The sequence below is a fragment of the Poecilia formosa genome, unplaced genomic scaffold (genome assembly GCF_000485575.1).
Source record: "Poecilia formosa unplaced genomic scaffold, Poecilia_formosa-5.1.2 Scaffold262, whole genome shotgun sequence".
NCBI classification, from domain to species: Eukaryota; Metazoa; Chordata; class Actinopteri; order Cyprinodontiformes; family Poeciliidae; genus Poecilia; species Poecilia formosa.
Window position 1 is genome coordinate 468,483 of NW_006800201.1, and position 14,708 is coordinate 483,190.

Consider the following 14,708-nt stretch of genomic DNA (forward strand, 5'->3'; position numbering starts at 1 on the left):
GTTTTTTTTGTTGCTTATATGAATTATGTCCATCCTTAAAATACCAAAAATTAAATTTTGATCCCTCTGTTCATGTTATTTTTAAATTTTAAACTATTGATGATTTGATCAGTTACTTAGTACTTGAATAGACTTACCAAATACTTTTTTACTCTCACTTGAGTAATTCTTGGATGGCTACTTTTTACTTTTACTTGAGTAAAATATGAGGAAGTAGTGCTACTCTTACTCGAGTACATTTTTTGGGTGCTCTACCCACCTCTGAGTTAATGTAAGTTACTAACATACTGTACTAATTTGACAGTAACATCAAGTCACATGTCGATATCGATCAGAAAAATAATAAAAAGCAAATAACATTTTTTACATTTCCAGAGTTTTTATGACCTGTTTTTAACTCTGTGCTTTTTTATAACTTAAATATATTTTGCTTTTATTAGCTGTTGACCGGACGAAAACATAAAAGTAAAAGAAACTCGTTTTGACTTGATCGGTGATCGAGTCGTATTCATGTCTATGATGGAGTTCCTCAGTGGGCGGGGCAAACATTGACGAACGCCTTCGACCAATAGCGGCCGTGATTTCCAGCTCCTGCCGTTACGTCACTACCGTTAGAGTGAGGGACGGGCTCGCGCTGCAGAAGCAACAGGCTAAGCTTCTCGGGCGGCGTGATGACGCCGCTGCCAGTTTCCACCTTGTTACTCGCCTTTTTTCTGTCCCAGCTGGTCCATGGTACCCAGTGTGAAACTGTCAGTCCGAACCGCGGAAGGTTTCTGTTTTTAGGCTTTGACTTTTTGAGCAGGTGGGTAAGAGCTTCGCTAGAGAGAAATGTAGCTCTTAGTGCAAGTTTGGTGTCCTTTTTCACGGCTGTGGGCTGACATGCTTTATTTAAATGCACCGAGTCGTGTGCTTCTGCCCTGAATCTATGTCAAACCAATGTGCATTTGTGTTTGTGGTTTTACGTGTTACAGAACTTGCATACACACATTATTAAAGTTTGAAACATCATTAGGGCCATTTTAAGACCAGATAGGTGTATTTTCTAGCAAAGCAACCTATTTAATTATCTTTTATATGATATTTAAATCCCCAACTGAAGCTATAGAAATGTTAAAAACACATATAATGTGATGAATCTGAGTATTCCAAGCTGGCTTTACCCAAATAGTTGCTTTATTACGAGATTATAAATGCCTTTGGGCCTTAGAAGCTTGACCTTTTGACCTCAAAAACAAACTGTTTAAATCTCTCCATCTACTTGTTTTTGATGCCAAAATATTGAATATTACATTGCACCTGTTCCAGGTCTACTTTAGTGAAAGCCTCTGTCAGCGACTTAAACATTAATTTTTACTCCTTTAATGGAAAATAGATGCTTTTTTAAAAAATCTGAATGCGGTTGCAAACATTAAAATACATTTTTAAAAATGATGTTTGGCTGCTGGGAGTATTTTATTTAACTCTCTAAAACCTGCCTTTCTTTAAACCTTAAAACCTAACAATTTTTCAAAACAGAACCTTTAATCAAAAAGATGCAGACTACTCCACTTTGAATTCTTGCTCTTTTATTAAAATGGAAGTCTTTTTATTTCTGATTCTTATTCTGTTTTTAATTTGCCCAAATGTTTGAGTGTATTTGAGACTACCTCAGGGCATGCCAATCAAAGAAGAAGAAAAGCCAAGATAATAATAATGTTTACAGAGTAATGCTGCTTAAATTTTATCCAGATGATTTAGTTGTAAATGTAATCAGCTGTAAGCGCCTGAAGTTCCACCCCAAAACTTTAAAGTGTTGTGGAGTGTGATCTGGAAGAGGTCTGACGGAGACACTCCCAACACACACTTTGACACTCTCTCTGGTTGTGTGTGATTGGTGTGTGTGTCTGTGGGCCGGCCCTGCGCTCAGATTAGAATCACAGCCCAGAGTGTGTGAGCTTCCTCTGAGCTGAGGATGAGGAGGCTGTGTATTGTTGTGGGACAGAGACTGGCGCTGCGGTTTTAACTAGGGACCATTTTTGACTTTTTAATGCATGCAAGGACTCTTGGTGAGCTGCTTGACCTGCCAGGAAAACCTGCGAGCTGCTGACAGTCTCCACAGCTTGTTACCGTAATCTTTGTTCTTTAAACAGACTCTGGTAAAAATGTCGCTTACGGTAGACGGTAAGTTTACTGCCTGCTAGGAGAGTCATCAGGACTTTTCAGAAAGGTTTTCTTACCAGACGTGTAAAAAAAAAAGTTCTATAATGACAATTTTTTTACTAATATTGCTTTTAATTAGAATAAATAACAATAGCAAAAAGATAAGTAGCTTATTTGTTTCCAAGGGAGTAAAAAGGAAGATCTTTGTGTGCGTTTCCAGCTCTCATCAGAGGACCGATGACGGAGTTTGAGGAGAAGCTCCGTCAGCAGCATGAAGCCTCCATGCATCAGGAGCTGGAGGCGCTGCTGGCCACGGCCAACAAAGCTGAAGCTGAGGTGGGTAAACCTCTGCAGAAACGTCCTCAAAACTCCAATTGCAGGTGAAACCATGCAGGAATATTAAGCTCTTGTTTGTTTGCAGGTTTATGCACTTTAATCATGTTTATTCTGTGCATGACAAATTTGTCATAGTCCATGACTCTTGTTCCACTGTGTGGGCCACATAGTGGAACAAGAGTCATGGACTGGTTTATCTGTATTTACATGTATTGAGTAACTGTTTGCAGAACAAGTGTTCCTGCAAACCGAAAGTCCGACAGAGCTTCTGTCTGAAAACACGGCTACGCAGGAATCGAGATAAACAACCTTTAAGTTCTGACCTAAACGCACACATGATGTTGAAATGGCCTGTTTAAGAAAAACAAACACTGCACTGGCATCTTCTGCCTGTTTTAAAGACAAGTTTTTCAAATATTACAAATATTTTCTTGATATTTCTGAAACTTTCTAACACTTTAGTTGTGTCTTAGCTATTTTCCAGCCCAGCCTCGTCACTGGTGCACCAAATTTGGGTCAGTTATTTGGTTAAAAAAAGGTGTTTTTTTTTAAATTATGTAGTCTATGTTAATAGTTATATCTTTATAAGAAAACATAGACAACACAAAGGGATACCAGTATTGTTTTTAAAGTTTGATGATGGAGGCGTCAATCCTTTTAATGCAAATATTTGAACATTGTCTATTACAAATGATCAACTCGAAGCTATTTTTATGTCACTTAAATCTTTATTATTGTCTTTTTTCAACAAACAAGTAAAACAAAGAAACTGAACAATGGAAATGTTAATATCCTGACAATTTACTAGATTAGTATGTTTTTCAGTTATTCCAGTTCTCATTCATGTAAAGTCTTATTAAAAGGTCAGTTTTTTTTCCATTTTTTGCACAGTCGTGCTTCTTATAGCCTTACCATCTTTGTCAATTTTTCCATCAAAATATTTCTTCCACCATTTTTATGTATTAAGCTTTTGTTCTTTGCAGTTCTTGGTAATGGAGTAATGTTTTTTAAGTGGTTCTCAGACTTTTTATAGCAGCTCCTGTCTCATTAATTACTAAAATGGGAAATATGACAGACATTTTACATGAGGACTTGAACTTTGAGTTCCCTTTTTACCCAGAAAGAGATCTCAAATCCAAATCTCAATCTGTAAAAATTTACAGAAAGCTCTGCTGAAGTCAGAATGTCCAGCATTTTCTAAAATCCCACAAAGGTCAAGATCCAATAAAGATCTGCCATCCATCTAAAAGTTATTGATAGATAACCATAAACAGTTTAATCAACATTTTTGCACTAATTGTCTGAACAATCCGCTTTTGTCACTTCTGATCCCGATGCAGAAAGACGGTGCTGAAATCACCTAAAATATTTCTTATTTTAAACACAGACAAATTGGTTTTATAACTGCACCAGTACAGCAGATAAATACACCAATCACTTCACACATCTTACATGGTCCAACAAGTAAAAACAACTTTAATTTGTTCAGTCAGTGCAATTAGGAAAATAACAGCCAATTAAAATAAATAAAAGAAACTGAAACTGATTAAAACAATAGATTGACGACCAAATAAACTGCTACAAATATTTCAAATGGTTCAGAAAGTGCAATAAGGAATTCTAAATACAATGTAAAAGAACAAAACATAAAGTTGCCCTTATCAATCCAGCACATTGTCACCAATGCCCGATTCAAATTTTCTTTCAATATTGGTACCATTACAGATATTAATATTGTATCGGTGCATCTCTAGTTTGAACATTATCACTGCATGTTGCTGCAGGGTTTAAGAATGCAGAGAAAGATATTATTGGCTTGTATCAATAACGGCCGTTAGATTGAGAAACGAACAAATCAATTAGTAATTCTCACCGGCTCGTACTTTTTAATTTCATTCCCACATCCAGGCTCCAAACTTTTCATTTGAGAAGTTTTTCTTTGCAACAAAGATCGTTTGTTTAACTGTTTACTCGGTTTAAACAAAATATGAGGAAAAACCTGTTTTTCATCAGAGACAACTAATCTTTGGTTGGTTTTATTTCAGGTCTCCAGAAAAGACTTCAATGGCTTCAAGAACCTCTTCCACAGATTCTTGCAGGTCAAAGGTCCCTCAGTGGACTGGGCCAAAATCAAGCGGCCGCCAGAGGAATCGGTAAGCCTCCTGACACCTGAAGTCACGCTGTTTATTCGGCTCCATGTCGCAATCCCTCTGGTTCTGCAGTCCAGCTCTGGTGCTCACAATGAGCATCCACTCGGACGTCAGGCTGCAGGATTGCACAATGTCTTTTTTATATATATAACACATTCCCACACAGTTTTACCTTAAAACAAGTACATTTAAAGTACATCTAAACTAAATGTAGCATGAATTTAACTTAAAAGTCTCACTTTAGTATTTGAATCCAAATAATGGTTCCCATAATTTAAGTAACTTTATTTAATTTACAAAATAATTTCCAACAGAAATTTGACTACAGCATAGATAATGAATTTAATTTATAATGGCACAACTTAAACATAAATGTCGCAATCTGATGCGACTAACAAGATTATAGCAAAAGCTAATTCCTATCTGCAGTCCTTTCACAAGTTACAAAAATGAATATACAATGAAATAAGACAAAAATATAACACTATTGGTTGTTTTCCAATTACAATACACACACACACGTTTGCATGGCTATCTTTGTGAGGACTTTCCATTGACTTCCATTCATTTCTACAGCCTAAACCTTATCCTAACCCTATCCATTACATACCTAACCAAAACAGTCCCCACAAGGAGCAGTGGGTCCCCAAAACGTTCTATGTGTCAGGAAAATGGTCCCCACAAGGTATTACAACAAAAACACACACACACACACGCGCACACACACAGCATCAGTATCAGCAGCTGTCTACTCTTTGAAAACTTTTGCTACATGTTATTTTTAAATAAATCCCTTCAATTAAATCTCAGTTTAACTGCATATTTGCATCTTGAAATGTCCACTTATTACCCATAAAACCAGGTTCTCTGCAGACCGATTCAGCCTAATGAAAGCTTGTTTTTCAGCTATAATCTGCTCCATCTGCTTCGTCCCATTTGGGAAGAAAAGGTAAACGTTGCTTACGTTGCAGTATAAATGAATATGTTAGCTGCATTTAGCTGCTTTTAATAGTAACTGATATTTCTGGGTTTTTAAATGTGGCTCCTAGTGAATTTGCTGACGCCTTATTTGATGTCTGTGTTGACAGTGAAAGTCATTCAGAGTCTGGTTCTCGCTCAAGGTCACACTCACATGTAGAGCGTAGCTGTGAGCAGCAGTCACATGATTAGTCACCACTTCCTGAAACTCGGCCTCCCTCGGGACTCGCTGACCCCACAGGGTTGGTCTGCATGCGGCTACTTTCCTGGTTAGCTTAAGAAAACTCTAGTCTAACTTTAATTTTTGTAATTATTCAATAAATGGAGATTTCTGAACATGAAGAATTTAACTTCACAGTCCTTCCAAATGTCTTCCAGATTTTTTACAATTGGTCTTTTTATTTAATTAATTTTGTCTGAATTTTATGTGGCAGTTCACTGATAAATCGACACCAGTTTTCTTATTTTTGGAAGATCAACAGTCGGCTCATACTCAAATGAAAAACCAGTCTTATCCATCAATCTTGTCTGCCTCTGCAAAGCTCTGAAAATCAGCCACATATGTGATTAGCAGTAGTCACCCCACTAATGCCAACCTATTTCTTTGTAGCTATATTTAACATTTTTTCAGACAAAAATAAGAAAATCGATATTGGACAAAATCGGAATCAGCAGATCCGGCTATTTAAAGATTTAAAGCTATTTAAAGATTTGTGATCAGCCAGAAAATTGCAGTTTGTGCATCTTTGGTGACAATCAAACGCAAGTTCTGAAACTGATGAAAAATAATAGATTTTATTCTATATTACTTGTAAACAAAAATCTGCAAAATTTAAAAGCAGTTGAATACAAATGCGTTTCACACTTTGCAAATATTTATGTGTTGGTGTATTACATAATATCCCAGTGAAACACATGGAAGTTTGTGTTTTTACTAAATGTGGAAAACTTTGTGGAGACGTATGAAGACTTTTGGAAAGCACTGTTGAACAGAAAAGTAAAGGCTAATCCTTTTTGCTTTAAATTTCAAATTTTTGTTTTTATGTAAACATTAAAAACGCTTACTGCACTGCAAAAACACAAAACATTTCCAAGTAGTTTTGTCTAGTTTCTATAGGGCACATATCTTATTAGTTCACTTGAAATAAGACAAAAAACTAATAACTTTTTAGCAAGAAATAGGACCTTGTTTAAAGTCAGTAATTCTTTAATATTGATAAAAAGCATTAGTACCACTGACAGATCATTTCACTTATAAAAAGACATTTTTATTTACATGAAGCTTACACTTTTTTTAATTAGTATTGAATAATTATTCACTTAAAACAAGCTCTTATATCTTGCTAAAAAAGTTATTCGTAAGTTAGTTTTGTCGTACTTCACGCTTTGCACCAGAAACTAAACAAATACTTGTTAGGATTTTGTGGTTTTGGAGTGTAGATTGATGTAAATTAATCTGCTGGTCTGACTTCAGTTCATTCACTAAAACGTGGAACTGTTCCTTTAAATGATTCACTGGCAGTAGAATGGGAATGCACGTCATCCCCCTGAAACAAGCAAGTGTAACCAGACCTAGACGTTGAGAACATCCAGGTTCTGACCAGTTATTAATCAGCATGGTGACTTTTCACACACACTCTCCTACACACACACACACACACACACTCCTAGAATACCCAGGACAGCGAAGGTTACGGCTAAGAATAGCCTGACCGCCACAGCATTCACAACGTTCGCTTTGGAAGGCATTAAACCCCCGAGACATCCCCCCACCCCACTCCTTACTACTGCTGATAGTCACTGGGTCACACGAGAAAATGAGTTTAATTTACATGAAATGCTATATTTTGGTGTGCAGCTGTTGCTGGTTTGGTGCAACCCTCACATCAATCACTGACCTGTTGCACAGCATTCATTTGAAATAGAAATCAAGAATAGGGCCAACACACAGCCTGGTTTCTTCTTCTGCACCTGCACAAAGTTATTTTCCAATAAGTCAGTGTGTTTGTCATGTTTCATCAACATTTCTGCTGTAATGGGGGGAGGCGTTTAAGAGCTTTTCTCTAGCTTTAAAGCTGCCCTCCCCCCAATAACTTCACCAGGACACGAGGTCTTCAGATTACAGACAGCTGGTTGAAGACAGAGGGATAGCAGCCTGTAGCAACAGCTCCCAAAGCTCAGATCCAACTGGGGTTCTGAACATGCAAGTCTGGATCCTTGTGGTTCTCTTTAGAAATGAACCCGGTTGTTGAAACAGAAAAACAAAAACTGCATCCATCACATCGTCAGTCTTCACAGCAGAATTACCCAAGAGCCCCTGAATGATGTCTCCACTCTCCACGAAGACAATTTCAGCTGAAAACCAAAAACCATGCCCTGTTCCATCGGCAGGACACAGATTTGATTTAAAAACAGCACAAACAACAAATTTCAATGGAACCTATTATGCAAAATTCACTTTGTCCACATTTTTTTCTTCCATTTAGTCAACTGCTTCTAAAAAAACAACACTCCGTCTGCCATACACCTGAATTGCATCTCTGGGTGATTAACAGGCTTCTGCAGTACTTGATGGTCATGCAATCATTTGAATCAGCTGTTCTGGAATAGAGACACATCTAAAACATGCAGAGCAGGGGGGCGGTGAGGACCAGGGTTGAGAAACACTGATCTACATGAACTGTCTGTATGTCAAATGAAGGCCTCTCTGCTGCTGCCTGATTAAGTTACAGCTGGTACTGAGACTCGCGGTGTGTTCAAAGTGAAACCGTAAGCCTCCGCTCAGTTACGACTGTCAGCAGCCAATAGGAAGCAAACCTTAGATGTTTATTTTAAGGGTTGATTTTTAAATAATCAGCCATGACCGCTGAAAATAAAAGCATCTGGCTCAACCTGTCATGCTATTTAGGGATCTCTGACCCTGAGATGACCTGTTTGAGAAGGTGAATAGGACTTTGATTGATCGCAGTGACTCATAAAAGTGTAAAAAGTTATTTAGACACAGACATCCTTTGATTTGAAAAAGTGCAGCATCTTCATATAGATACAGTGAGCTCTAATAATCCCATTTTTCACTTTGTGAAAATGTTGAAATCATAATAGTTTTGGATGGTTTCAAACATAGTTAATTTTAAAGTATCGCTACAATAAATCCAGTTCTTATCTTATGAGCATTTCCAATGAGGTGGTTATTTACAAATAAATGCTAAGCAAATAAATGATAAGCATTCAGAGAGAAAGTCACTAGAATCTCTTGAGGAAGTTCTGTCATTACCTGCACTGTTTGACTACACAGCAGTACGTCTGATAATCTAAAATTAAAAACGCATCATAAAGTCAACAGTTGTGAAAAGCAATAAAATTTCATTTTGCCATTGTTAAAATTATCAAAACACATTGAATATATTGATCAATGTCCCATTTATTATGTTTCAAAAGCAACTCTAAACAGGAGGGGTTTTAGTCTGGATTTAAAGGAGCTCAGTGTTTCAGCAGTTTTTCAGTTTTCTGGAAGTTTGTTCCAGATTTGTGGTGCATAGAAGCTGAATGCTGCTTCTCCTTGTTTGGTTCTGGTTCTGGGGATGCAGAGCAGAACCAGAACCAGAAGACCTGAGAGGTTCTGGAAGGTTGCTATGAAAACAGCGGATCTTTAATGTGTTGTGTTGCTGAACCGTTCAGTGATTTATAAACTAGCATCAGTATTTTAAAGTCTCTGAGCTCCAGGAAGCCAGTGTAGGAACTTTAGAACTGGGTGATGTTCTCTAACTTCCTGGTTTTAGTCAGAACTCCAGCAGCAGCGTATGGATCGGCTGCAGCTGGAGAATTGATTTTTTTAGTCAGACCTGTGAGGAGGCTGTTGCAGTAATCAATGTGACTAAAGATAAACTCATGAATGAGTTTCTCTAGATCTCACTGAGACGTCAGTCTTATAATCCTGGAAAGCCGACTTTGTAACTGTCTTTATGCGACTCTGAAGGTTCAGGTTTGAGTCCATCACTACTCCCAGGTTTCTAGCTGTAATAACTGAAGCTGTGTAAATGTTATCCCCTCTCTTCTGTTTGCTCAGGTGCAGCCCTACGACAGGATCAAGGCGAAGGGACTCCCAGAAAGCATCACTTCCTGCCTCAACAAGCTCGTCGTGGTCAAACTGAACGGAGGTCTGGGAACCAGCATGGGCTGCAAGGGCCCCAAAAGTCTGATCAGTGTCCGCAACGAGAACACCTTCCTGGACCTGACTGTGCAGCAGATCGAGGTGCAGCAGCAGCTCTGCAGTGGGAAGAAGCATTAAGATCAGCTGCTCATGTTTTCAAAACTCTTTTTGCTCGTTTTGTTTGCAGCATCTTAACAAAACCTTTAATGCTGACGTGCCGCTGGTTCTCATGAACTCTTTCAACACTGATGAGGACACCAAGAAGATCCTGCAGAAATACACACACCACCGGGTCAAAATCCACACATTCAACCAGAGCAGGTGCACAACGCACTGACATCCATTTGGTTTCCTGTAACTAGTTGCTTAAGAAGCTAAATGAGACATCAGAACAGTTTTTAAATCAAGGAAAGCATATGCACATTGTATTTTATGGCTTAATCCAAATTGTGTTCGTAAAGATGGTGGCATCGTATTCAAAAAGATTTGAGGCTTCAAAAGCTGTCAAATGTGGATCAGCAAACTTTTGAGCAAAGGCTGTGATTTCTGGGTTTTTTTATTGTAAATGTCAGTCTTGGAGTAAATTACTTCCAAAAATTTTATTAAGTAATGTTTATTATTTCAGCTCCCGGTTCCTCAAGATGATCTCCAATCTGGATGGTACGAGTTGTAGGCTTTTAGGGGGAAATGTCTTATCCCTTACACTACAAAAACACAAATCTTACCAAGTATTTCTAGTGCAAATATCTTAGTACACTTGAAATAAAGCAAAAATAACTTTTCAGCAAGATATAGGAGCTTGTTTTAGTAATTAATTCCTAATATTGATGAAAATGTACCACTGTATTTCCACTGTCAGATTATTTCACTTTTAGGGGAAATGTCTTGTTTTAAGTTAAATGATCTTCCAGTGGAACTAATACTTTTTAAAATTAATATTGGGGAATTACTTTCCTAAAACAAGCTCCTGCATCTTGCTAAAAAGTTACCTACCTTTAAGTTAGTTTTTATTTTAAGTGTACGAAGATATTTGGACTAGAAACCAGACCAAGATTTTGTTTTTTGCAGTACAGGATGTTGGCAGTCAGAAAGATTTGCTCCATTTCAAACTTACTGGATCAAAAAACTGTTTGCTGCTCAAACAAATTTTTTTTTTTTTTAATTTTGTATCACATGAAAGACAAAATATTTCAGTTGTGTGAAAATTTAACTGTAAAAAAGTCTCAATAAGCTACATTTCATTCAATCAGGTATCCGAGAATCAACAAGGAGTCTCTTCTGCCGATCGCTAAGAGCATGGGCATGAACGGAGAGAACACGGAGGCCTGGTACCCGCCGGGTCACGGAGACATCTACGCTAGCTTCTGCAACTCCGGACTGCTGGACAAACTCCTTGCTGAGGGAAGAGAGTACATCTTTGTGTCCAACATCGACAACCTGGGAGCCACTGTGGATCTCTTCATCCTCCACCACCTGATGAGCCAGCCGGCCGACAAACGCTGCGAGTTCGTCATGGAGGTCACAGACAAGACCAGAGCTGACGTCAAGGTGAACGCGGTTTATCCTGCTGTCCGGTTTCTGCACCGATCTGAGGAATCTGCTCAGTCCCATCTACGTCTTGGTCTCTGCAGGGTGGAACTCTGATCCAGTATGAGGATCATCTGAGGCTGCTGGAGATCGCTCAGGTCCCCAAAGCCCACGTGGACGAGTTCAAGTCCGTCACCAAGTTTAAGATCTTCAACACCAACAACCTGTGGATTTCCCTGCCGGCCATCAAGAGGCTGCAGGAGAACAACAGCATGGACCTGGAGATCATCGTAAACCCAAAGGTAAGTCGAGAGGGCCTCTGATTTAGAGTAGACTCCATTTGATTAAGACCAAAATTGCAGCATTTAAATTTTTCAGTTGGTGCGGTTCGCTTTCACACTGTGTCAAACGAACCAAACCCTTTGAAAAGCTGTTCACCTCCTCACCTTTGGTGGCGCTGCCCCATGAACCACTGAAGGAAACAACACAAAAACCTCTGAAGAAGACACTGAGCTCAACTTTCTTCTTCACTAGATGTAAACAAAAATGGAGTGGTGTCAGATTTTAGCAGTTGTAGGATTTCTCTTTTGTCTTTGGCTGAAGACCACAAACAATTTCTCCCTCTACAGCTAGATTTGCACATTTGTTTTGGTTATATTTACCCAGAATGCCCTTCACAATAATCCGTTTCCTGCTTTTGGAGCGGTGTCCAGTCCACTTGGACCATTTATGCATTCGAACCGAACTGAGACCGAGGTTTTTAGGAGACCAGAGTTCTCTTGTTTGGTTCGCATTAGAGTTTGATTGTGCACTCACACCTCTCCAAAGCGGACTAAACAGGGCTGGTATGAATCCACTCTAACTTTTTTAGGGAGCATTAACAGCAGCCCTGTTCAGTCCTCACACTGCAGTTTGTTTGCCTAGATAGTCCGGTTCATTTGGGGAGGAGTGAATGCACAATTGAACTCTGGTTTGCCTACAACCCTCGGTTTGGTTGAAGTGAACTCTTGTGCAGTTTGAATCCATATGTGAACGCCAAGTGGACTGGAGACCGCTTCAAAAGCAGGAAGCGGACTATAGCATAGAGCATTCTGGGTAAATACTACCAAAACAAAAGCATGACTCCAGAGTGATCTGGAGAAATGGCTCATAGTCTTTTACCAAAAACAAAAGAGAAATCCTACAACTGCTAAAACCTCATGCCTCTCCATTTCTGTTTCTATTTTGTAAAGAAGGAAGTTACGCTCATGTTTTCATGTCATTTCCTTCAGTGGCTCTAGATGCAGCCACTGCATCTAGACCAATAGAAAAACCAATAGGTTTTTCTATTGGTTCTATATTATCTGGGACAATCCAGTGAGAAAGTGAACCAGCTGAAGATTTAGCAAAAGTTACAACTTTGGTCCCCAATGGAACTGAGTCTACTGAACCATCACTTATGAAAACAACATCCACGGATTGTATTCTTTGACTCGGAATGTGAAACATTTTGGATTGACCTGAACTTTTATCTCCTCTGCAGACATTAGATGGTGGTCTGAATGTCATCCAGCTGGAGACGGCAGTGGGCGCCGCCATCAAGAGCTTTAAGAACGCCATGGGAGTGAACGTCCCCCGTAGCCGCTTCCTGCCGGTGAAGACCTCGTCCGACCTCCTGCTGGTGATGTCCAACCTGTACAGCCTGGACGCCGGATCGCTCACCATGAGCAAGAAGAGGGAATTTCCCACAACGCCACATGTTAAACTGGGCAGCTCCTTCACCAAGGTCGGCAACCATCACAACCTGTTTCTGCCATTTACCGTATTTTCCAGACTATAGATTGCACCTTACTATTAGCCGCATCTACAAAGTTAAAAAAAAAACAAACAAAAAGACAGAAACGTACATATATGAGCCGCTGGTATCCGCTGCTCTCGGTTTTGCAATCTGCTATTAAGGACGCAGCTCTGCGTCTCCAACACCAAACCATAGATTTGTTCACGCCGAGTTTACGTGCAGCAGCTACCAATCTGTACTTCCAGATCGATATCCTTCAACTTAAAAGCTGCATCATATAAACTTCTTCATGTGGTTTCCATGATGAGGGGCTGTGAGTTTGAAAACATGAAAATCCAACACTTTCTTCCTTGATTTCCAATTTTGACTTCCAATGATTCACTTCCTGCTAAAGCGCCCCCAGGTGGTTGAAGAAAAATTCACAGAAAAGCCGCACAGGGCTGTAAGCCGCATGGTTCAAAGTGTGGGGGAAAAGTAGCGGCTGATAGTCCGAAAAATACGGTAATCTGTAAACAAATTTCAAGCAGAAGCCAGACTGATGATGGCGAAACATGCTTTAAGTTTCTGCTGTTTGTTTCTGCAGGTTCAGGACTTTCTGACCAGGTTTGAAAATATCCCAGATATGTTGGAGTTGGATCACCTCACTGTGTCCGGAGACGTGACCTTCGGGAAGAACGTCTCTCTGAAGGTAAAACTGAGATATGGCCAGTTTTTCACGTTTTACTTACAGGGTGTTGATTTCAATTAATTAATAACATAGAAATTAACGCAATTAATCACTTTTTTGTAATAAAGTTCTGAGTGGAACCTGTGTATCGGCACGGTTCTGATATATGCAGTTTACATTAACTTTTTTTCTGGATATGTGTCTACCATTAAAATAAAAAAGTTAAATTTCATCAAGTAATCGCTGTGATTAATGTAAATTCCTCCTGATTTGATTTCTGTCCTGCTGTGGTTGTCATTTTTTCCTTTTCTGTATAAATAATCAAAATATCTAATAAATATACAAGTAAAAAGATTATTAAAGTATAAATACTGGCTATTGTTCATTTTCAGTAAAAAGCTGGATAAGTGCCCAACTTAAATTCTATCTGTGGGCCACAAATGGCCCTCGGGCCACACTTTGGACACCCCTGGTGTAAATAAATAACTTTGATTTAATGTCCAACCAACAATAAGTTTGATTTCAGGTAAAGTGAAATCATGAAATGCGTCATTCTCACCAGGGAACCGTCATCATCATCGCCAACCACGGCGACAGGATCGACATTCCGGCCGGAGCGATGCTGGAGAACAAGATCGTCTCAGGAAACCTGAGGATCCTCGATCACTGAGGCCTTCTGGGAGGAAGGCCTCATGGTGTCGTGTGGCACATGGCGCCCACACAACACCATGTACACGATGGGGAGATTTCTGCTGTTTCTCAGACAGGAAATGTGAATGTTTAGGTCAGGTTTGTTCTCTGAAGACACCGAGTCATCAGGCCTGTTGCTGCAAGACAATAAAGCTGTATATGATTGGAGTACTCTGTCGTCTGTTGAACTGAAATGAGCTTTTATAAAATTTGGTTGATTTAATGAAAGTAGGACGGTGATGTTTTAAAAATTCTCAGTCTTCTGAATTTTATTTGCAGCTGTAAGTGAAAAAG

General features: G+C 39.2%; 1 protein-coding gene across 3 annotated transcripts; it reads left to right on the forward strand.

Annotated features, from left to right (window-relative positions):
- The first annotated feature begins 634 nt into the window (after positions 1–634).
- Positions 635–14,585, forward strand: LOC103150764 (UTP--glucose-1-phosphate uridylyltransferase-like). 3 transcript variants are annotated; one of them, XM_016680914.1, is made up of 11 exons: positions 635–802; positions 2,360–2,475; positions 4,521–4,628; positions 9,670–9,855; positions 9,941–10,074; positions 11,004–11,301; positions 11,385–11,582; positions 12,803–13,045; positions 13,641–13,745; positions 14,287–14,410; positions 14,442–14,585. In XM_016680914.1, exons 2-10 carry the CDS (start codon positions 2,377–2,379, stop codon positions 14,392–14,394), a joined length of 1,479 nt encoding a protein of 492 aa, XP_016536400.1. In that variant the 5' UTR covers positions 635–802; positions 2,360–2,376; the 3' UTR covers positions 14,395–14,410; positions 14,442–14,585. The 3 variants fall into 3 exon arrangements, with proteins under 3 accessions (XP_016536400.1, XP_016536399.1, XP_016536398.1); XM_016680913.1 differs by lacking the exon at positions 635–802 and adding an exon at positions 1,921–2,045; XM_016680912.1 differs by lacking the exon at positions 635–802 and adding an exon at positions 1,928–2,160.
- The last annotated feature ends 123 nt before the right edge of the window (positions 14,586–14,708 follow it).

Coding starts and splice junctions, on each gene's coding strand:
- LOC103150764 (XM_016680913.1), top strand. Junction 4,629..9,669: donor AGCGGCCGCCAGAGGAATCG/GTAAGCCTCCTG, acceptor CTGTTTGCTCAG/GTGCAGCCCTACGACAGGAT. Junction 10,075..11,003: donor CACACATTCAACCAGAGCAG/GTGCACAACGCA, acceptor TCATTCAATCAG/GTATCCGAGAATCAACAAGG.